The 25,667-nt window shown below is 36.1% G+C and overlaps 1 protein-coding gene across 2 annotated transcripts; it reads left to right on the top strand.

Moving 5' to 3' along the window:
* The first annotated feature begins 571 nt into the window (after window positions 1-571).
* LOC113039796 (uncharacterized) lies at window positions 572-25,667 on the top strand. Of its 2 annotated transcripts, none has more exons than XM_026197895.1 (3): window positions 572-772; window positions 14,480-14,812; window positions 25,261-25,667. In XM_026197895.1, the coding sequence occupies exons 1-3, from the start codon at window positions 745-747 to the stop codon at window positions 25,602-25,604; spliced, it is 705 nt and encodes a 234-aa protein (XP_026053680.1). In that variant the 5' UTR covers window positions 572-744; the 3' UTR covers window positions 25,605-25,667. The 2 variants fall into 2 exon arrangements, with proteins under 2 accessions (XP_026053680.1, XP_026053679.1); XM_026197894.1 differs by lacking the exon at window positions 572-772 and adding an exon at window positions 13,045-13,194.

The raw sequence follows: 25,667 nt of genomic DNA, 5'->3' as shown, positions 1-25,667 counted from the left end.
TTTCTGCTGATTTGTGGATGTGATTCAAATGTGAATTTAAATTGTACAGGACAGTATAAACACCATTAAACCGAAATCTATGACCTGAACTATTATCCACAATGATGTGATGTTATGAATATTTTTTGCCTTGCAAATCAGGATTATTATACACTTCCTCTTTCTCCAACAACAGTGTCTCCCGAGCTATAGTACAGAAACATTTAACATATAACTTTTCATAACCAATATTTACCAGATATAACCTAAAGACACAGGCAATAACTTCAAGACCAAGACAAAAAGATTGAATCTCATGTTTGGTGGTAACATAACACAACAACAGATTTATAAGCTTTTTTTTTTTTTACCAGGAAAAGCACAAGTGTTATAGTGTTGTGAACATAACACAAGGGTCAAAAGCTCAGTAATGAACACACATGACCAGCAGACATGGTTAATAAACACAGCATTTCACAAAAGCAAGAAATAAAGACAACTCACACCCACAAAGTGTGTATGCACACACACACACAAACATGATCTATTGTACACAAATCTTTCCATTTCTAATATGTAAATCTAACCAGTCAAGCTGGTTCAGTCACCCACATGGAAAAAACTATAAACATGCACAGACGTGTACATCACAAGTTTCACTTCGTTCTCATACATGAACTTCAGCTGTGAGCTCCAAAATCATGGATTATCTTGTCTTTATGGAGAATCACTGTGTAGGAGAACTAGGATTGACCAGCAGAAGAGATGAACCAGGATAAACTGAAGACTACAGGTGATGCCTCAGATCGCTTACTTAATCAGATAAAATATGCTTATTTACTATTAATGCTGGCCAAATGTTCAGTATTAAGAGTGTATTGATGTCTGAACTTAATTTCCCTTCAGTCCCAGTCAGACTGAACAAGGATTATTGTTTGCTGAAACTTTCAGAAGTAAAATTCTGTCATCATTTACTCTGCATTTACTCCACTGTGAAGCACATCAAAATATATTTTGAAAATGGATTAAGATGTATTTGCCCTTACAAAACAAACAATATACATTGTAATATACTGCAAAATATAATGCAATATACTACATAATACATTTCCATATATTGGAAACAATTGCTTATTTTCATGATACATCTCCAGTGGTTTAATACAAACAATGACTTGTGTATCTACCTTTTTTTCCTAAAGCAAGCCTTCTGCATTTCTACTCTAAACAATGCAGAGGTAAAAACAACCTGACTTGGGTTATTTGGCAACCACAAAAACAGCCCAGCAGGCTCAACCCAGTGGTTTCAGTAGAAGAACAAAAATAACCCAGCAGCTTAGTTACAGAAAAAACTATCCATCACCTGGATACAAACATTTATATAAAAAATAATAACTCCATAAAATAACCCAACATGATGAACCCACCATTTTTTTAGAGCAGTGGTTTTCAACCTGTGGTCCGCGGCCGTATTGCAGGTTGGGCAGCCTATTACTATTAAAAGAAATAATAATTGTGTTAATATATGTAAAAATGTTTAAGTCATAACATAAATAATTTCATATATATAATGAAATAACAAAAAATAAATATTAAACTGTGACTATGCTTCCACTATTCGAGCTCACTGATTGGTTTAAGAATAAACCACCAATTAATAATTTTGCTGCATATGCTACAGAACAACAAATTCAAAGATGCATAAATGGCTGTCAACATGTTCCCTCCTGACCGCTTGCTCCGCTGACTGTCTACTCACTGCCGAGCTCTGCCTGGATCTGGTTTTCCCGTTTTGCTGAGCGGTGCAAGCACAAGTTATTTTCCAGTTCATTCTAGAGCTGTGCGATTAATAGAAATCATCATAAAATCACGCTTTGAGCGTGCGCGATTTTCAAAATTTATAGCAGGATTTTCCGCGGCCGTGACACAATCAAAATGCAACATGCCTAGCGCGAGAACAGAACAGACCAATGAGAACAATGGATCAGAGTGTTCACATTGCACGCGGTAAAAGGCTAGAAATAAAAATGTGCGAAAATGATTAATATCTAGAACATTAGCACAGAGAGAGTTGTGAGTGCACAGGATGCAGTTTAAGTGAGAGGAGACACGCGAGAGCAGCGTGTATCTGAGCAAGCACGTCTGGTTTTGTGACAGAGCAAAGGAAATCTGCGTGCGAACAGAGAGATTCGCACTCGTGCATTATTTTAATGTGCTTTCGCGTTACATTAAAGCGCTCTCGCTGCTGCTTATGCACCGCTTACACAAACTGTATACACACTACAAATAGAGTACGTGTGAACCTGTATAATGTATAACAAATATATTACAACACCTGTTGCACCGCTACAATTAATGAGCTCTATGAACAATGCATGGAAAAAAAGAAAAAAAAAAGTCCCTGGACACGGGATTTATTTATTTATATTTTTTGCCATAAGTCTAGAAATTTTGTTACACCTTTACTATAGTGATTATTATTCTCCATATCGCACAGTCCTAGTTCATTCAATAAATACAGTTAACAGTCTAGCTTCTGAATGATAAGTTATTAACCCAACAATAGCGGGGTCAATTCTTTTTTTTATAAATTTTTTTGCACTGGGCCGCGCAAACACATGTGTTTGGTTGTGTGGGCCGCGAGTTGAAAAAGGTTGGGAACCGCTGTTTTAGAGAGCAGAAAATCTACCCAGCACCTGAGTAAAAATATTAAAAACACCCGATAAAATGACCCAACAGGCTGAACCCAGTAATTTTAGACTGAAGTTCCACTCAAAAGACAAATCATTTAATAATCCTTATCTTTCAGTTTAACTAAAAGCTCTGTATATTTTTCTCCGTGATCTATTTTAAGTCAGAAGAATAACGAAACACTTGGTATTTTACTGTGACATGGTATAAGAAGAATATCTATGTCAAAAGCTCCTTTAATATTCGCTCTAACTGTGTGACAAAAAGACAACATACACAGCACATCTGTGTTCTGCTCTCCCAATTCAGTGATATTATAGATGATAACATTAACTGGAACACACTCCACAAATCATTGAAATCATTTTGAAATATCACAGTCTGACATATTATCACTATAGTTGTTCCGATTCCGATACTAGTATCGGAAATATCACGGATACCACAACAAATTCTGCCATCGGCATCTGCGAGTACATGAACCCATATACCGATTTGATACCATTTTCTTAAACAAGACCTAGTTATGACCGCTAGCTTTGACTAACCGCTGCCAAAGTCCGCTGCACAGTTCTTCTTCGCTGCTCAGAATGCATTGCAAATACAAGGAAGTTGTGCTGTGTTGCCACAAGCAACCCCTGTTTAGAGCAGCGAAGAAGAAATGAAGACACGTTAGCAGCACTGATTTATATATGACTGGATCGCTCATCGTGTTCTAAACTGCCAACAGACAGTGAAGCCGCTTCTATATTATAGATCAGTGGTTAGCAGTATGTCCGCTGTTTAGCAGTATTTCAGACTGGACCAACCAGACAGTAAAACGGCGACTAGGGATACCACAAGTACTGGCACTTCACTACCAAGTCGGTGCTGAACATTTAAAAATGTGATGATACCAGCGTCTCTTTAGTACCAGTAGTAAGTTACCAACTCCCGAGTATATTTAGTACCCGCAGCTGCGTTCAGTCGCTTCCGTGTTAGTCTAAGCGCAGGGCTCCAGACTGTAGCTGAATATGTACTAGTGTCTGTGAATATTAAACTGCAAAATACTATTTAAATATTACTCCTGCAAATTCTACATCTCTGTGGGTGACGGGCGCAGATACGCGGGAGCTTGCTGTTTTGTAATCTCTACCATGTGTCACTATATGAGGACACGAACGCATAAACCGTCACTTCATGAGAATTTACCGTTTCATTTGAGAAAACTGTCATATCATAAACACAGACACTCAAAGATCTTCATGGCAGCCCATTAAAATAAATGTTTGGTTTAACATGAGTAAATTGACAGGTCTGCAGTCTTGGCCATTAGTTGATTTCCTTGTTTATGTGTAGGTAATACGTTGTCATATAGGTTTAAACTTAAATAGACTAGCTATACAATTAATTATGTCTCTTTGTATTATTTTTTCCTGTTATTGACGTAATGCGCGTCATTGACAACATGCGCAAACAGATGTTCGAATAGTTTGAATATTCGTGTTTTTTTTATAGGGAATATTCTAACGTTATTTTTTAGCAATTTTGACAGCCCTAATCGGTCGATACCCTGAGCCCAGGTATCGGAATCGGGAAGAGAGAAAGGGTATCGGAACATCTCTAATTATCACTTAATGTTAATGAATATTTTTGATTAAATCAACATATATTAATGTGACATATTTAATATGGTAAATTTGCAGGAAATAATATTTTTGGGATCAGAGTAATGTTAATGTTAACAGAGCAAACAGTTTGCTAAATGTTTTCAGTTTAAGGGAAGTTACTCCCATAATTCATGGAAATATTAACACATCAGTAGCATAAATTACGAGAATAGTAAAAATACTTTCATAATATTTTTTCTTACTTTTCATTTTTTCTGAGGATAAACAATAGTCAGGAACAACATGATGATTTACATTCCTAGTTTAATTAAAACTATTCACACAAGGCTTCCTTACATTTAAAATTGTGAGATTCAGTGGTATGGCAAAGAATGCTTTACTGTTTTAATGATTCTTTGAATCCTTTATTCTTTGTTTCTTTTAACTTGACAAGATGCACATGTACAGATAAAGCTGCACCATGCCTGTTAAAGATTCATTTGCATTCATTACAGTAAACGTTTTAGAGACGTAACGTTACAGATAAACAAACGACCTAAAACACAGAAATCTTCGCGATGTACCTGTGCTCTCAAAGAAAGCAAAACTAGTGTTTACCCTTAAATGTGTCCTCACAATGCTGCTGTAACACAAATTACCATTAATCCGATAAAAATATGATCTGTGATGTGTTTTCGCTTCACTGTGATCAACTAGCCTGTGTCCAGTCCACCGCTTCTCTTTCCAAACGCTGGGCGGAAGTGAGCGTCCCGCCGCCTGCACAGCGCAAGGGATGATGGGACTTGTAGTCAACTAAATATGGAAACGCTTTTGACCGGCCTAAAATCGCAGAACATTGGTAAATGTTTTAAAAAAACAAACACATAACCTATTATAAACTTTAAACTAGGCTAATTCGAAACAAAATAGGTAAATAAACCCGTAGAATGCAGACAATAGGTTCATGTCTTTTCTGATGAAAAATAACATGTTTACAAAAAGTGAACACTAGAGGGAGATAAAGCACTAGATAGAGAGAGAGAGAGAGAGAGAGAGAGAGAGAGAGAGAGATTTTGAGATTTTTAAACAAAACTTTATTTACCATTAGCCAAATCTCACATTATTCTATAAATTCACATCATAATTTGTTAGAGAGAAAAAAAAACATTCATTTAAAAACAAAAACATAACTCATCATCAATTTTACACAGACCTTCCCAACTACACCATTTCATTTTAAAAGTACACAGATCACACATAGCTTTGTAAAATCTGAAATCAATCAAAATTCTTACTTCAAGTAACGATTTAAAAACAAAAACAACATCATCATTGCTTTTTTTCTCTATTTTGTTTTTCCTACTCATGTATATTGCCAACTTTGCTTGTCCCAAAACAAAATTCAACAATTGAAAAACAACTCGCTTTTTTTGATCATATTTAAAACCAAAAATAAAAGTCTCAGGATAAAAACACTGTTTAAACTTATTACACAGTCCTTCTACCATCTCAAACAAAGGTCCAAGTCTAATACATTGCATGAAAGCATGAAACACAGTCTCTTTTTTTAAACAAAAAGGACAACCAGAGTTATTCTTTGGATCTAAAACTGAAATAAAAGAATTCACTGCAACAGCTCCATGCAAGATTTTCCACTGCAAATCTCCTGTTCTTTTAGATAATGGTGGCTTGTACAAAACTCTCCATTCAGGTCTTATCTCATCACCCAACTTTAAAACAGCACGCCATGGCGTATCAACTCTATTAGTCAACTTTTTTTTGTTTAGAACAAGCACACACATTTTATACAGCTCTTTTCCAACACATGAAAAAAAATCTACAGATGAAAACTTTCTTTGTTGAATAAAACATCCCGAACACTCTTCAAGTTTTGGTTGAATTAACAAACAAGGAAACATATCTTCATTGTCATTTCCTAAAGAGAATTCCTCCAACATCAATTTTTCTTCATCCGTAAACACTTCTTTCAATTTATTCAGATAACGAGAAACTGAACGAACAGAACGAATTCCAAGCTTTTCAGTAAAATTTTCTACATTCTGAAAAACAGGCCCAGTTAAACACAATAAATGTTTTAAAACATAAATTCCTGAGTCTTGTAAACTCCTACTAAATCCTGGTAGGAAATTAGGTGCAGAAACATCTAATCTTGCATTAAGTATCAAGGGTTCATTCAGTAACCAAAAAATTGAGTGAACATTTTCAGTCCTTTGAATTTGAAAAAGACTCCAAATCTTAAAAAGATGTTGATAAAAAGACGGCATTTTCGAGAGATCCAAACACTGAGGGTCCATTAGGAAAAGAGATTTGTCCATTCCTAAGTTTCCGACAGTCTTAAGTAGGGCACAACTGATTGCCCTCCAGCTCACATTCATCGGTCCATCAAGAAGTCTTTGTAAAAAATGCAGTCGGAAAGCTGCAATCCTGCTCTGTAAGTGAATCAAACCCTGGCCTCCTTCTTCCTTAGGTAGAAATAAAATACTCTGTGGAATCCAGTGAAGTTTGTCCCAAAAAAAAATCAACAAAAGCCGCTTGAATTTCAGCTATTAGCTTCACAGGAGGATCAATACAAACCAATCTGTGCCATAAAAGAGAGGCAACCAAATTATTTACAATAAGCGTTCCACCCCTATAGGACATGTTGGGTAGAAGCCATTTCCATTTATCTAAACATCCTTTAACTTTTTGTAATATACCATCCCAATTCTTTTGTAACAAGTTATCGTCTCCCAAAAACACCCCTAGATATTTCAAACCCCACCTATTCCAGCACAAACCTTCAGGAAGACTTGGTTTCCCTTCCTTCCAATCTCCTTATAAAAACGCTTCACTTTTTTTCCAATTGACTTTTGCGGATGACCATTTTCCAAAATCCTCTATCAGTCTAGATAAAACATTTATATCGCTTTGTTTGTTAATTACTATTATGAGATCATCAGCATAAGCTGATAAACAAAAATTAAAATCACATAAAGGTATCTTGAAACCCTCTAACTTCTTCCTGATTTTTTGTAGAAGGGGTTCAGTGACAAGAGAATACAACATTCCAGATAACGAACATCCTTGTCTTATACCTCTTTTGACCTTGAACGGAGCACATAAGCCACCATTAATCTTAATTATACTCTCTATGTCACTATAAAGAATTTTAATCATGTTTAGAAAATTTTCATTAAAACCAAAATCTTCTAAAATATTCCATAACAAATCATGCTCAACCCGATCAAAAGCTTTCTCTTGGTCAAGAGATAGCAGACCACAATTGATATTAAATCATTTGGAAACCTGTATAACATCTCTAATTAGAGAAATATTGTCAAATATTGACCTACCCGGTATACAGTACGATTGATCAGAATGGATCACCTGTGACATTACCTTAGTCATTCTCTTAGCCAAAGTTTTAGAAAGCAATTTATAATCACCGCACAGAAGCGATACCGGCCTCCAGTTCTTGATCTGCGAAAGATCCCCCTTTTTCAGAAGGAGAGTAACTACTGCCCTTCAGCAACTCAACGGCAGCCCACCCTTCAGCAAACTGTCGTTGAATACCTCTAGCAGGTCAGCTCCTAAATCCGACCAGAAAACCTTCAGAAAGTCCACTGGAAGCCCATCTATACCCGGAGCTTTCCCAGACTCCATCTCATGGAGTGACTTGTACAGCTCTCCCAGGGTTAGGCTACATTCCAGTTCTTCACTGGACTCCTCTGAGATCTTTGGTAAATCCTCTAGAAAAGGAGATTTTCCTTTATTTTCCGGCTTAAGTTCACTTTTGTACAGGGATTGATAAAAATCATTGCCACATCACGAATCTGTCTGGGATTATATAACAAATTGCCATCTTCAGAACGTAGGGCATGAATTAAACGTTTCTGCCCAATTTTCTTCTCATGACCAAAGAAATACTTGGAAGGTGTATCCATCTGATCAATGTTTAAAAAATTAGCACAAATTAAAGCACCTTGTGCCTTAAACTCTAATAGCTCTTTAAGTTCAGCTTTTTTTCTAAAACAAGTTTCCAAAATATTACTATCACCCGAGGACTGATACAACTTTTGTAAATCTTTTAATTGTTTTTCCCGAAACTCTACAGAACGATTAAATTCTTTTGTAACATTTTGAGTATATTGTTGTGTGAATTGCTTTATCTGTACCTTTCCATTGCTGTAAGGATTTAAAAGACATTTTCGTTTCTTTAAAAGATTTCCAAAAAAATGTAAAAGATTCAATAAATAATTTATCATTTAAAAGACTTGTGTTAAAATGCCAATAAGCACTTTTAGATTGTACTGAATTTAAAATAAACGTACAACTTACCATACTATGATCAGTAAAAGACACAGGTGTGATAAAGCATTTGTTAAATAAATTCAAATTATGTTTAAATACATAAAATCTATCCAATCTTGCCAGTGATATATAATTATCAAGCATGTGGGCCCATGTGTATTGTTTTTCATTACCATTTTTCATTCTCCAAATGTCACACAAATCATATTTCTCAATCAGATGAATTAACCTCTTACGTGAGGCCATATGTGGATCAACATGATTTCTGTCCATATCCAACTCGGTACAATTAAAATTACCACCCAAAAAGAGAAAATCTTCAGAACCGCAATCTTTTAGTGTTGCACAAAGAGTATCCAAAAAAAAGCAATCTTTCTATAGGTGCCGTAGGAAAATAAACACAAATAAAAACAAACATAAAATTTTCATAAGAAGCTCTAACTTTTAACAGTCTGCCTTTCACAACTTCCACTACATCATACGAAGTTGGTTTAAACTTTTGGTCCCACTTTATATTAAGTGGCCTTAACTACTATGTACTTACATAAAAATAAGTACAATGTACTTATTGTGTTCATATTGTATTGTAAAACACTTCTGCTGCTATTGAGGTGGGATAGGGGTAAGGTTAGGGAGAGGGTTGGAGGTATGGGTAAGTTTAAGGGTGGGTTAAGGTGTAAAGTATGGGTCAACAGTGTAATTATGAATGTAATTACAGAAATTAAATACAGATGTAATTACATGTAGTTTTTTTTTAAATATAAGTACAATGTAAAAACATGTATGTACACAATAAGTACATTGTACTAAATTATTAATTAAAATGTAAGTACATATTAGTAGTTAAGGCCACTTAATATAGAGTGGGTCCAAACTTTTTATTAAATAAAACAGCCACCCCACCACTTATATTTGAATTATGACTCAGAACGGATAATCCACTAAATTCCTTCATCCAGTCAACCTCATTCTCCACACTACTATGAGTTTCCTGTAAAAAAGTTATGTCTATATTTTTCTGATCAATTTCCTCAAAAATGTGTGCTCTTTTTTTCACATTCTTTGCCCCATTAAAATTCATAGATGCAATATGAATTTCATTCATAATGAAGGCGAAGAAAGAGAAAAAAACAACACAACATACCAACAGGAAAAATTATTCCTTTTCTTACACTTATACACAACATCATTATTATGTGTGATATTTATGTTTCTCACTATTTTCTTCAATCTATATGCTTCTTTATTGGTAAAAGAATCACACTCTTTGCCCGGTCCACAAATTGTTTTAAATCAGGAAAATATTCTTGTACTTTTACACCACTTTTATTTTTTGTTGACCTGAGAAACAATTTAATGTCCTCAAGATCATAACTCCATACATTAAATTCACCCTGAGAAAAAACCTCACTGCATTCAGACGAATCACTGTCACTTTCCGTATCTTGAGTATCTTCATCTCTTAGTTCAGTTGTCTTACTGATTTTTACATCTAGCACTTTTTCATCTTTCTTTTTTGTGGTGTGTTAAAGGAAAACTGCTCTTGTTCTGGTGTCAACTGTGCTTCTTCAGCCATTACACTTATTTGAAAACCTTCACCATTTGCACCTTTTTTGCTTTCTGAAGGATAAACCACCCTATCAGAAACACTTAAAACACTACTTGTGGGTAAACTCTTAGGAATTGGATCCGCTTGCTCAATCTGAGATGAAGCTATTCCAGCCTCAATTTCTACTGAACAATCTACCACCTTCTCCACCTCTACCGAACCTTCCACATTTAATTCTTTTCCATCATTTTCCTTACCCTGTACAACTTCATTCGTTTTTTCTCCCTCAACATTTTTGTTTGGGCAGTTCCGAATTAAATGACCTTTAAATCCTCATCCAAAGCTTTTGGCTTGACCAGTCGTGACGAAAATCGAATAACTAAAATCCTCAATTCGAAAATCAAAGTTAAATCTAGATCGGCGTCATCCGGAATTATCATGTATGCGAAGCGCCTAAATGAAATGATATGCTTCAATAACGGCGACTCGCTACTGATTGGGATCTTTTTTATCAGTGACACCAGTTTGCCATAACGCGACAGTGCTTCCGTTAGAATCACATCACTGACAAAAGGTGGTACATTAGAAATGATTACCTTTTTCGCTGGCATAGAAAGTGGTAGAACTTAAATAAATTCCCCATCAATGACAATTCCCTGCTCAACCAACTCATTTGCCTTGTCTACACTATCTAGGAAAACTACTGTCGCATTGTTCATTCAAGACGCGGCCAAAACACTAGAATGTCCAACTAACTCCCCAATGGCCAAACAACATGCCTCAATGCTCACAGCTGACGCCACCTTAATTCCGTGGCGTCTCGTGAGTGAACTCAACACCTGTGTTTGTTGGGCCGCCTCCGACTGACGGACAGCACACGACCCTCCAAATAACTAAAACAAATAACAAAACAGACAACAAAAATAAGAAATAAGCAGAAAAAGAGAGAAAAAAGATTTTCACTCACACCACCTTCTCTGCACCACGCGCCCACACTCTCGCTCAACCAGTCACACCGGAAATGAGAGAGAGAGAGAAAAGACAGGCTGCAGGGTGTTTTGAAGCACATCACAGTTTGTTGCAGTGTCTTGCATGTTTGTGATTTGCATGAAGTCTGACACACACACACACACCTCTTCCAGATCTAGACTTTGTTTCACATGCAGCTGGTTAAACCAGTTAAACTTCATGGTCATGAAATAAGAACATATAAAAGCAAAATAATAATAACAAAACACAAATTAAACAGTAGTTTAAGTTTTCCAGGTAGACCTAACAGTAATATTTAGGTGGTCTACAGAATTACTACAGAAACACACACACACACACACACACGTTGGTATCGGTGGTTTATGGGGTTTACTCCCCAATAGGTGTAATGGATTTTACTGTAAAATATTTGCTATCACCCTACACCAAAAAACAACATTTAATCTTTTTGAATTAGAGGGACAGTCTGTGTCCTCATGATAAACCTCCTTCACATTATTGTAGTAGGGTGAATTGTCCTAATGTGGGACAGTTTTTGCATTTCAGATTTCTGTGACATATTGCAGTGTGTAACCAAAACATTAAATCCACAACTAATACCATTTTAAAAACCCCACGATGTGTCCTAAATAAATCAAAAGAGAAAACGCAGATAACACATTCGTAAAATAAATGATAGACATTTTAATGCTCTTAGTGCAATTCGTCTGAGAAAATCTGCAGCTTCTTAATGTGGGACACTTATAATAAAAGGCCAAAATCACCTAGTAGAATAGTCAAATCTTAAAATTAAGTATTTATCTGGATAAAATATGGATAATCAAACATCATCAGATAAATAAAACAATATGATAGTTTGGATGCATTTAATATAAAGACATTAAGCAACTATTATCATAGACCTGTGTTGTGTTGTGTTATCTACAAAGAATTCCTGACTGTTGTCTAGTTCAACAAACACATGCAACCACAGCAGGAATAACCTAGGCATATATTTGAAGGCAAAATATAAAACCACAGTTGAGACTTTGTTAAGTTAAGTTTAATTTTAGGCTAGATCAACCTTGATTCAGAATTCATGAATGTGCAGTGAACTGCTGTTAAAAACATTTAAGACCAATTTGCCTAATGCTTTCTCTTTTACTAAAAAAAAACACATACAATAACTGTCTTTTTGAAAACCTCTAACAGCTAGCCTGCATAAACCTTGAGAACTTCCTGAATAAAAACAAGCTACAGAGGTTAACAAGCGGTCCTTTGCATGTCAAGACACCATCATCATCATCATCTATAATCCCATCTGCAGTAACATTATTCTAAAGTGGGACAGGAAATTTGATTAAAATATAAAATGCATAGTTTATACATGCAAAGTTATACTATTTTTTGATGGACAAACATTTAATAAACGCATTAGTCCAAAAAGTAGCAGGATTGTTTTGTTTAAAATAAATTTATACTCCTTAATATCAAGTTTGTCAAAATACTATGTCACTGAGCTTTGGGAGGTCTTCACACAATGTGTTTCCAGTTTGATGATTCCTCCACCCTCATTCATGAATGTACATTTGAGAGGTGATGTGATTTTGATTACATGACACCACAGCTTTGGCTAACCCATAGTTTCACTGGAATTCATGTATTTATGGGGGAGCTACAAACACAAATCCTTAAGTGTCCCACATTAGGCAGTGTCCCACTTTAGGGCAATTCACCCTACCTCTGTCATAATGTCATATATTACAATGTCATTACAAACCACACAATGAAACACCCAAACCGCGCACGCGGTGTATCGCTCTCTCTCTCTCTCTGGGGGTGTGTGTGTGTGTGACGTGTGTGTGGGAGGGAGAGAGGGAGAGATAGAGGCAGATAAGGCGGGGATTGGGGACATCCTCTCTGGATCTTTCAGTCTCTCAGCGGCAGCGAACACAGTTTGATGTTCAGACGGACAGATCTAAGTTCAACACTGACAGTTTTGTTGATTTAAGATAAAACCTCTTTGTGCGGTGGATCGTTATCTTTAAACTTTCAACACAATGTCAAGAGAGTTGATCATTTGTCTCTGGATATTTATCATTAATGGTGAGTGTTTCTCCAGCTCTCTTGTGAGTGTTATGTCTTCAATTATTGCTTCACCTTCAAATCTTATAGGACTTAAGTGTGTAAATGTTTATGAAGTGACAGACTTAATAAAAGATGAGAGTCTCTGCCGCTGTCTGGCACGAGCCTGAGCAGTCGTCTGTCATCATATATTGTTAAGATGGGCATCTTAAGCGCATCACATGAGAGGACCAGTGCAGTCTAAGCACACATTCGTGTCCTGAACACTGTTGAACTCTGGTGACTGTACAGCACACACAGGTGTAGAAGGGCAGGGTGGTTTGCTACTAGTTAATATCACATATTACCTCATCAGTCTGTTCATATCTCTGAAGCGCGCAGCTTCATCACGTTCAGATGCTCGTCTCTGACATTTCGGTTGAGTAATGATAAAAACTCTTCTGTGCGGTGGAGATCATTAAAAACACTATGCGAGGCAATTTGATCTTTGGCTTTGGATGTTTAATGGTAAGTTTATAAGTGTTTCTTTGGCAGGGTCGTAGTCATAACTTTTTATCGGGTGATAAGACCTAGTGACGTCATTATGGTGGCTAACAAATAAAATAAAATAAAGCTACACACATCCAGGGTCTTCTGAATGTGTTTGCCTCTTGTAATAATGACATAATGGGAATATCAGGAATGTTGAAAGGAATGCAATATTTCAGGAAGTGAGTTGCTATAAGGTATATCTACGGTTATCACCTGCTTTTGAGTGTCACTGCTTGGCTTTTCCGTTTGTTTCCCTTGCGCTCCGTTAAATAACAGCGTTTGATATCTGGGCACGTGGATGTTTTTTTATAGTTGGCCTCGAGACCTCACATAAGAAAACTTTAGTCTCTCGATGCAGTCACTCTCGCTCATCTCTTAGCGCTGCACGAGAAACGTGTCAAACTCGCTCTACCGGCTTCCGCTCTTTTCAGTTATTTTATCCCGTTATGTTCTCGACTGTACAGACTGACAGTTTTTGTTCTCAAACACACGTCTGAGCACTCGGAGTGAAGATCTCTACTTGATAGAAACACTGAAGGAGTGTGGGGTTAGTTGAGACAAATAGACGAGTTAAAATAATGTATGAGACGTCTTGTCAAGACCAATATTACAATATCAAACTGGTCATCAATATAAACCACTCTCCTGTGCTAAAATAAACTGTTTCACTCCGTGAAGATTCTGTTAATACTTTTTCTAGTTTGCTAACATCTAACCCTGATTCAGGTTTTTGTTCTGTGTATTTAATGTCAGCTTTTATTGATTGTGTTTTCAGGAGTGTTTGGTGTTGGGAAAGATGAAATGAAGACAGAAGAAGTGAAGACGGTGCTGGGACAGTCTGAAACTCTACTCAGCGGTGTAGAGGAATATCATCAGATCATCTGGATGTTTAAAGACAGGAATATAGCTAAGTGTAGGGGGAACACAGATGGGACTGGATCATGTGAGATCACTGATGAGAGACTCAGAGACAGACTGAAGACAGACGATCAGACCGGATCTCTCACCATCATCAACATCAGCCCTGAACTCACTGGACTTTATAAACTACAGATCATCAACAGATCCTCTAAAACTTCATACAAGCAGTTCAGTGTTACTGTCTCTGGTGAGTAAATTCTTGATATTGTTCATTTACAGCTCTTCTTCTGTCATTGTAGTATGACACTAAACACAGCGTCTCTTTGTCCATCACAGACAGTGCTGTGATGTGATGAAGTAATAATACTTTGTTTCACTAGCTACTTCAGTATTTTTGGGGAGTACCTGTACTTTACTTGAGTTTTTATATTTCAGCCTACTTTTACTTTTACTCCACTACATCTCCTAATTAAAATGTAAACTTTTACTCCGATACATTGAATGAATGATACACTGAATGAATCAAAGTTTGAATGAATCAGTTGAATCTCAGTGATTCACTCATTAACAGTCACTTCCTGTCACCATCTGTGTTCATTTCACATTTGGACTAAAAAAAATATCTATCTATCTATCTATATCTATCTATATCTATCTATCTATCTATCTATCTATCTATCTATCTATCTATCTATATATAGAGATATAGATACAGGTGCTGGTCATAAATTAGAATATCATCAAAAAGTTGTAAATTCACAGTAAATATCTGTAAACTAGTTACATTACTTTCACAGTAAATTACTGAATCATTTTCACACTAAATAATTGTGAATGGACAGCTGTATACTGTGACCTCACAGTATTTCTTCCATACTGTGATTTGGCAGTATGGCTGTACAATTACTGATTTAGCTGTGAAGTTAATGCTATTAGATTAATGACATTTAGCAGTATTCTGCTGTTGAATTACAGTGTACTGAAATAATAATGCAAATCAGTAGCCAGTAATATGCTTTTAATTTACTATAAAATGTATTGATAATTAAAAACTTTTAATTTAAAATGTATTGTTAACTTATTATAAAATACAAATTTTTAAATTAGATTTTTTAACCCATCAGTAACCTGCAACACTGGAAAGATATGTTCAATTCCAATAAACACAAAACAATTTTACACATTTATTTTGCAGTTTAACCCCTTACTATTCACCCCCCTTTTTTGGCATGGAGACAGAAATGACATACCCAAAATAAAAAGGTTTCTGCTCATGATTCTTTCTGACTAGATACATAATCAACCTTTGTTCACAAAGCTGACACTTTAAAGTTAACTGTTCAGGAATCAGAATCACTCAGACTGTTATGATAATAGAGATATATAAGCTCAAACATAAAAACAAAAATAAAAATATTAAATGTATTTAAAAAATTGTTGATGTAGGATATGAGTTTAAAAACACAGTATAGCTAAAGCCACAAGTCTTCCAAAACTTCATTAAAAATTTCATAATCTAATCTGTAAAACTGTGAATTTTATGAAATATTTTCTAAGGCCATGTCATGTGTGTTTTTAGAGAAAGCTAATCAGATTGATTTATGGCCCTTGTCATCTCTGTAAGATCTCGTATGTAAACTCTCCTGTGTGCACTATATGTGTGTTTGGCTGTGAAAACTGCCCGATTCATGATTCTATTGTTCTCACCAAATGAGTCTTTCACACCTCCGCCAGGTATGACACATTATCCGCATTATTCTTTTATCATTATTCTTTTGATTTTATTCCACCTTTATTAGCCTTGATTGTGGTTTTTCAGGCTTTACAAAGAAACAAAGCAGCGATCTCACTTCAGTCGCTGTTTGCATTTAGCACTTATTTATCAAAAGTCTTACTATAAAACATTTTCTTACGACCTTACGTGAATTATTGAGACAAAAATGCATTATGAAGAAGAAAAGCACCTGCTATTAGTAGCATTAGAGCTAACGTTAGCATCAAGCTACATCAGACAATTTATGAAATTATTAGTACACTTTTACTCAAAACTCACTTTAAACCCCGATCGAGTGTTAATAATAACTTCCATTAGCGATCAGGGGATCCTTGCCATTCAGCCATGTGTTAATGAAAATGACACGAAAACCCCAATTTTCAAAGCATGAAATTGCAGTTCTTTTGGAGGAGGCGGAAAATAATAAAGTCCAGCGATTTTCAAAGCTGAAAAAATACTGCATTACAAATACTGACAAAAATAAAATCTGGGCAGAAATTACTCAAAAAATAAATGATGTCTGGCTGTGGATATGAACAAAGCCCAGAAGAAGTCAGGAATAAGTGGAGGGACTTCACAAGTGTTAGAAAACAGAGAGCTGCGGAGAGGGAAGCAAACAAGACTGATGGGGTATCAATACAGTTCCTCCTCTCCCTACAGAGGAAGAGAAAGTTTGGCCCATCCTGAGGCCTGTTGCATTGGTATTTTTGACACTTTCTCTGGTATGCAGATGGTTTAGGGATGTGGTCACTTTAAAAGTTTTTCGGAAAGCGGCACACTTTGCCTGGCTAGACAGTACGATTTTTTTCTGCCCTTGTTTAATGCACATTCTCCAATTGAATTTTGTAGAACAAAGTTTTTTTTAATTGATCTTTCCTGTATTTTGTCTTTACACTATAAGTTGTGGCCAACTGGAAAATTTCACTCGTGTGTACTAAAATAAGAGATATATGAGAATCTCATCTAAGTCTCCTGAGCTCAGAAGAGCAACACATTTTTCCTTCGGGTGTAGTTTCTGTACTCAGCTCTGCTATACACAGGATTTGTTGCAGTTTAATTGTTATTATTGGTTTAAGTGTTGGATCATATTACAGTGGCATAAATCTGATAAAGTGTTAATCCTTACCGTCAGCAGAGGTTGTAAGTGTAAACTATAACTAATCTGAGTATGGTTGTTATATCTTGTAATTCTATCAGATTGTTGGGTTTCTTTGTGAATCTTAGATGAGAATCAGATAAGTGCACTGAGAACTCATAGCCAAGTGCTCATGTTTACATCACTAGTCACTGTGTCACTTACACTGTCAAAGTGATTTCAGCTAGTACAGTTTACAATCACTACTACACATTTTTCAGTAATTAGGTCATTTTACAAAACTCTTCACACAGTTCTCCTGTTATCTTTACACTATAGTAATATATATATATATATATATATATATATATATATATATATATATATATATATAAAATGAATGCTTGTGTAGGGTTTATAATACATACATGTTTTGTATGTTGTATGTTTGTGTGTGAAGTTTAGATATTGTAAGAACTATAACACCTCAGTGTCTGCACACCTGACTACTGTGTTTAATCAATTGATTCATAGTTGTGGTGTTTTGTAAAAACAGACTGCTGACTGCTGTAAGATAGTTTGATTCAGTGAGGACTGTTATCTGTCCCTCCCTCCTCTCCTCAGTATGTTTATTGTAGGAGGGGCTTTAGTAGATCGACTGAACTTTCCACAGCTCAGTAGTCATCCACTGCAGCACACAGCTTCATCTCGTTCATTCTCAATCTCAACGCTGTCCTTTCTGTTGATTAGACAAATCCTCTTCTGTTCAGTGGAGATCGCTAACTTTAAAACACAATGCGAAGCGAGCTGATCGTTTGTCTTTGGATATTTCTCACTAAAGGTAGGTAATAAGTGTTTCTCCAGTTCTTGTGAGTTTTATGTCTTCAGTTATCGCCTCACGTTCAGATTTTTCTAAGTAGCCCTACGACTTAAGTGTCTATGATTGAGAAGTCATTGAATGAATTGCGAAAAACAAGCCAAAAGTTTTTTCCGCTTATTAGACTGAGTGTGAAGGAACGAGCCTGAGCTCTGGTTGTCATGGATACACTCTGGACCAATAGGCTTTAAGCAGAGGAACTGGTCTGACAGGTGCCGCTGTGAATCCGCTGTACAGCAGCCATGCACCTTTTCTTTTTTGAGTGCATGGCTGCTGTACAGCGGATTCACAGCGCTACCTGTCAGACCAGTTCCTCTGCTTAAAGCCTATTGGTATAGCACTAAAGGTGGTTCTTTGGCTCGTAATCATAGGGGAACCACTTTAAGTGCCATATAGCACTTATCTTTAAAGGTGCTGTACAGCACCTTTGTCAAATGGTGCTATGTATTATTTTTTAGTGTGCATGCAGATTAGTGATGCGCGGGTCGTCTCATAAACCGCGGGTAACCCGGGTCGGGGTGGGTTAAGAAATTGGCACTTTATTGCGGGGCGGGTTCACTAAAAACTACATTTTTAAAAATCCATTTATGTTGCATGGAATTTAGTGGTGTAGATTTTTATTCTTTCAAGAAATTCGTTTATTTTCAGTTCGTTCACCAAATTGATTCGTTCACTGATTCCTTCAGTGATAATCTTTTCTTCATATTACACAAATACGCCAGCAGTTTGCGAAAAAGAGTGTCTTATGTGTTATGTCTTAAGTCAACGAACGTATTGTAACAAAAACTGATTTGGCTTTATTAAAGTGTGTGCATGATCGCATTAAATAGTTTAAATAAATTGTTCAGATTAACAAAGCACGAGGTTTAGTCAGGGATTAAACGTGGAGTTATGCTCTGTATGCTAAATATGAGAACAAGCGTATGTGTAATCAGGGGCGATTCTAGGATTTTTTCAACTGGGGGGCACAAGAGGGGCCACGATTAATACAGAGGGGCCAATCTTGTGTTGTTTGAACTGTATATCCAAATCATTTCAAGAGTTCAGTAACCTTTAAAATCAGTAATAAACAGTGATACCCTATTATATTTTAATAGCAGTTATTCACTGCTCTAAATTAAAAAAAAAATCAAATACAATTTGTATTAACTTTTCACTTTACAAAAGTGAAAGAAAAACTGTAATAAATAAAATAATCCAATGTATGAATAGTGTACAACTCACAAATAATAATAATATAATTTATTTATAATAGCCTTATATAATATATATATAATAGCCTTATTTATATAAATGCAGAATAACATTAATAATTCATAGAAATAAATACACAATTAATTAATATAACTAATATAAATTTAATATAATTTCATAATGTTTTTGTTTATTATCCACATCCCATTCAATTTGCATAGCAGCAGTTGCAGTAAATTTGCATTGATGAATAAACAAAATCTACTTATGTCAAGGCTAATTAATCTTGAGCATATTGATTTAAAAATATCATATATCCATACTTTGTTAGAAAGCTACTTGTTCAAAAAGGTAGCTTTAGTTTAACATGTAAAATATGTGGATCCTATAAAACAGTTTAGAATAGCTTAATTAGTCCAATGTTATTTTAGTATTAGTTATTTATTTTGCTATTTAATCATGCATTAAATAATTATGTATGATTTTTTTGAGAATGTTTCTGGGTGTCATCAAATGACGTTTTGTCAATAACTTCTGTGAAGGGAGGGAGAGAGAGCTAGAGAGAGAGCTTTCCAGGGTGCAGGCAGCAATCGCGGAGCACCATGGTGATTTAGAACGCCAACTGAATTTATTAGGAATCTACAGACGCAAATAGACTAAAGGTGTAGAAAAATAAAGACCTATATGTGTATTTTGGACTTTTTTTTTCACCACAAGTCTGAAAGAAGACATGTTACTGAAGACAAACAGGGCCAAATCTCAAAATTGACCAGTAAAAAAAACGATGTTTTTGCATGTGTCCAGAGGTGGGTAGAGTACCTAACTTTACTCAAGTAAAAGTAATTCTAGAAATATTTACTCAAGTAAAAGTAAAAGTACTAGTCTTGAATAGTTACTTGAGTAAGAGTAAAAGAGTATCGGATAAAAAATCTACTCAAGTAGTTAGTTACTTTGGGTCATATATACGGAGCCTATTTTTATTTAGATATATAGATAAATGTATGTAATGTATGTGTGCGTGTGTAAATGTATATATTTCATCAGCCTTTACTCCAATCTATTATAAAACCCTGTCTGTTTACTTAAGTAACAGATATAGGTTTCATGCCATAACATATTTTTAATACGACTGACTTTATATTAAATGTGAATTTAACATTGAAAGTTAATGTGATATAAATATGGCTACTAATCTTTCATTGTTCAGAAAGAGAGCAAATAACATTTACATTATTAAAGATCATTTTCACTGACAGTCTAGATTTCAATCACTCTCAGAAACTCCCATTAAAATCACTGAAACTGTTAACACTGTGAAATCAATATCTTAATTATAGATTCGTACACACATCTGCACTTTGTTGTTTATGACGAGAGAATTCGCCAGAAAGAGGTGTTCAGTCAGTGAGCGAGTGAAGGAAGCACCGGCATTTCAGCGATGACTCATCTGAACACCTCTGATTGGCCATTGCATTCAAAAGAACCGTGTGTGATTGGTTATAATGCTCAGCGCTGTAAAAACGCGTCTGTCTCTGGCTCAGCGCCAGCAAGCGATCACAGATCTGAATTTAACAGGTGATGTATGACTTGTATATGAATTTGTATTAAAATTAATACAATCTTAATCGGCTATTTTTTGTCTTTTGGAAGCTGCATTCAACTTGACTCCCCTCTGTTATAAGCCACACACGTACAACAAAGTACTGTCATAGTGGTATCGTGTACTGTAATCGAATGTAGCCCAAGTTATTACCTGTTAAAAAGTAGACAGCACACGCGTTCATCTAATAAGGATCTCCATCGCAAGCAAATAACAGCCTTTGCAGATTTGCTTTCAATTCAGTGCAGTTCCATAGCCACGTTTTCAACGCTGCTGATGTTAAACGTTACAACTCTGAGTGAACCGCTTCAGACGCTCAGCGCGTTGCTTCAGGGAACTAAACGACTCCTTCAAACTGATTCATGAACCAATTCACTCGTTTGCCAATTGGTTTGATCAAGCCTTTGAACAGAATTGACTCAAAAGAATGAATCATTAGCGAATGGGCATCGCTCATTGCCCAGAGAAAAGTAGACGGCGCGTTTGGAATAAACTGAAGCATTTATAACATTTATTGCATTAAGATAAAGTAACGAGAGGAGCGTCGCTCACAGTAACGAAGTAAAAGTACAGATTTTTCCCAAAACATTTACTCAAGTAAGAGTATAAAGTACCCATTTTTAAATATACTCCGAAAAGTATTAGTTACCCCGAAAAATTACTCAAGTAAATGTAAGTAAATGTAACTCGTTACTACCCACCTCTGCATGTGTCTCACCCATATAGACTTAAAAAAAAAAAAAACATTACACGATTTGTTTCGTCACCTCACTTGAGTGAAAAAAGTCACTAATCGACTGCATGATTCAATAATGACTTTATTAGAATTGCTATTATAGTTTTTTTTTAAACCATTGCTTTAAATTGCGTTGTTGACTATATCGGCTCGTTCGGCTGAAAAATAAGTAAATCGTAACGCAGTAAACCCCTTTTACATTCAGCATCAGAGGAGCATAGTAAATATAATGATTAGCATCTTGGTCTGCTCTAGGAGATAACATCGTCATCGAACCTGGTCTGTCTAACACCGAAAGACGTTAACGTTAGTACCAAACACTTCTTGCACTGCAACAACTCGCTAATCGAAAAACATAAGCTATTTAAAATAGGTGCTTTTTTTTGGAAAACAGCAGCTCGCTATTAGTCCTCGTTGAGAAGCATCGAGACTCAATCATGAGTTATTTACTAAACTGAAAGATTATAATTTGAATTTGTGAATGACAGACAAGTAGAAATGTGGGGGCACACTGGGGGGCCAATCAGTTTTCAGGAGGGGCCAGTGCCCCCATGGCCCCTCCCCTGGCTACGCCACTGTGTGTAATATAACTGCGCTTTCTATCTGCTGATCGAGATTTACATGCTTGGCTCATTGACTTGATATACTCATTCATTTCATTCACGAACGAGCTATGTATCAGTCCATTCAACTCTTTCACCAGAGAAATTCGTACCTTTCACTACATTCAACAAATCACATGCTCCGTCACATCTTGAGAGTAACTCTCTGACAGGACGAAACCGGTTCACAGAGCTGTTCACGAGCTGCGCGTGCACTGCTAATAACGCCGTGCTCGCGCGCTGCTGTGGAGGGAGGAACTTCAGTGAAGGAGAAATTGTCATTGAGTTAATTATGAAAAATTAGACTGAGTGTGGAGACACTGAGGCCAGTTGCATGGACTGTTTAGACAGATCTTAAAAACTTAGTCATCTATTTTTTTTTTCTTCAAGACTAGTTTTAACTTTTTAAATTTAGTTATGAAAAGGAAGATTGGTCTTATTTGTACTGGGAAAGTAAGACAGCTGTTGTTTGGTCAAACCAGTCCTGAAGACACAGACCTTATATGATGAGTAAGTTCATGCAGCTGGCCCCAGATCTCTGGTTGTCATGGACACACAGACCAATGGAACCTGTCTGAAGGGTGTGGTGACGTGTCATTCAGCCAAGAACGGTGACCCATACTCAGAATTCGTGCTCTGCATGTAACCCATCCAGAGTGCACACAACATGTCAGAAAACAATGTCTACTTCTGCAACAACAGCAGCTCAAAAGTTATACTGTATATATGGACTATATTATATATAGTAACAACTGATCAGCATTTTAAAGAAACAGATCTCTGAATTGAGAAATGAGAAAAGTAACTTTTTTTGCTAATTGTGTGATGTTTGTGTGTGCTGTGTTGAGTTCAGGAATACTTTAAGTATTAGGACTTGTTAGCCATAGTAAAACAATGATAAAAAAGACTCCTGAATCTCAAGAGGAGGTGTTTGTAACAGTGTTTTGAGCTGATCTCTTGTAGTGCAGTCGTCTGTGTGTTTGACAGGAATGAGAAGATAATGTCGTGTGGGAATCTCTTCTTCAGGAGCTGACTTTGTGTGTGTGTAACTCACAGCAGTCTCTTGTTTTGTGAGAAGAAACGTTTGCATACTTGTGTTCTGCTGCTGAGGGACACGTCTGGTGACAATGTTTAACTGTCTCTCTCCAGTGTGACCCTGATACAGCTCTTTGATTTGAAGATTTATGCTTTTATGTTTTCTGGTCTGGATATATAAGTGAAGTTTTCATTAATATCATTTGTGCTTCTGTAACCAGACAGACAGTGTGTGTGAGTCTCTGCATCAAATCTCTCACACACTGCTGTCAGCTGTGCATCTCTCACTCTTAGATCGAGGGCATTTATCTGAACTAGAACTGAATTTAATTCTGATGGGATTCTTATTGTTTAATTATGTAATTAATGAATGGAGCAGCAGGAACATCATCAGAGACCTTTTGATTTCTGTCTAGCACTGAATTATCAAGTTGTGCTGAACTGACTAACAAACTAGATTTTTGTTCTGAGCAAGCAGTAGACGAGTGATTTAAAGATACAAGTTAACCTTCTTATGAAGGTATAAGTTAACCTTGTAGTGAATCTGACTAAGTTCAGACCAGAGAGATTGTAAAAGTGAGATCCATGACCTCTGGTCAGTGTGAGACTCAAATGTGACAACGGGTCTCTGATGAACGAATAATTATTGAAAGATGTGCCGAATAATCAAATATGTCACATATATATAAATTATTTAAAATAGCCATTTTTGTTTTATTATATTTTTCGATGTATTTTATTAATTTCTTGTTATAGTTTGCTTGTTTTATTGTGATGTTTTCATTTAGTTTTTGGTTATGCTCAACCAAGGCTGAACAAGATTTTGTTAAATTCTGGAATATGTTTATGTACCTTCTTTGCTTTGTAAAGATGATGCAATCTATAATAATATGAATAATAATAAGAAGAAACATTTCAGGTTGAATGGTTGAATATTCATATGGCACAGTCTTTTGTTTCAGTTGTTTGTAGGTGAATCCACTTTTTCTCTGTTCTTAAAGTATCTCTGTAAGGTTTTCTTTACTGACTGAGAACCGCTTCAGATGATTCAGAGAGACGTCTCAACAAATACTAATTCAGACCAGTTTTGGCCAGTGCATGAAAGGGAAATGACTCAAAGGTGTAAAATAATGTATAGTGACATAAATACCAATCATTTAGTCACTTGAGGTGTTGTAGTTTCTGACGTCTGAGATCCAAACAAAACATCGTCCTCCAAAGTCAGCTTTATCAGATTTCTTCATCACAGCTTGTACTGGTCATTTTAACTTCCAGTTCTGCTGCACAATGCACTTATGATAACATTGAATGCTTCCACATAATCACCTCCAGACACCGTCAAAAAATGTTGTGCTTCCCTCTAATTACACACCTGCCTTCTCTTACTCTTTACCTACTGTACCTATATACTCATTCAGGCCCAAACTCCACCCACTGGTAAAAAACAGAATTACAATAGACCATAATGGCTCTTATATAATGATTAGTTCATAATGAATGGCATGGCTGGTGCAGCTGACAGAAATACAGGACAATAACTGTTGAAATATAAAGACTACTTGAGGAAAATGTTTCTCAGGTCAGTCAGAGCTCATGGTACACACAGATGCAGACTGTTTCATTATGTGACGACTTTAAACCTGTCAAGAACAAAACGATTACAATATCAAACTGTCCATCGACATAAACCACTCTTCTGTGTTAAAATACATGTATGAAAAGTGCTTACAGTTTTGAGTTTGCTAATGTAAAACATGTGAAACTGTGTATTTAATGTCATCTTTTATTGATTGTGTTTTCAGGAGTGTTTGGTGTTGGGAAAGATGAAATGAAGACAGAAGAAGTGAAGACGGCGCTGGGACAGTCTGTAACTCTACACAGCGGTGTAGAGGAATATCATCAGATCATCTGGATGTTTGAGGACAGGAATATAGCTAAGTGTAGGGGAAACACAGATGGGACTGGATCATGTGAGATCACTGATGAGAGACTCAGAGACAGACTGAAGACAGACGATCAGACCGGATCTCTCACCATCATCAACATCAGCCCTGAACTCACTGGACTTTATAAACTACAGATCATCAACAGATCCTCTAAAACTTCATCATACAAGCAGTTCAGTGTTACTGTCTCTGGTGAGTAAATTCTTGATATTGTTCATTTACAGCTCTTCTTCTGTCATTGTAGTATGACACTAAACACAGCG

This window comes from Carassius auratus, chromosome 22, assembly GCF_003368295.1.
Source record: "Carassius auratus strain Wakin chromosome 22, ASM336829v1, whole genome shotgun sequence".
In the NCBI taxonomy this organism is placed as follows: domain Eukaryota; kingdom Metazoa; phylum Chordata; class Actinopteri; order Cypriniformes; family Cyprinidae; genus Carassius; species Carassius auratus.
Note: the sequence above shows the minus strand (reverse complement) of the source record. Positions and strands in the feature narration are given on the sequence as shown.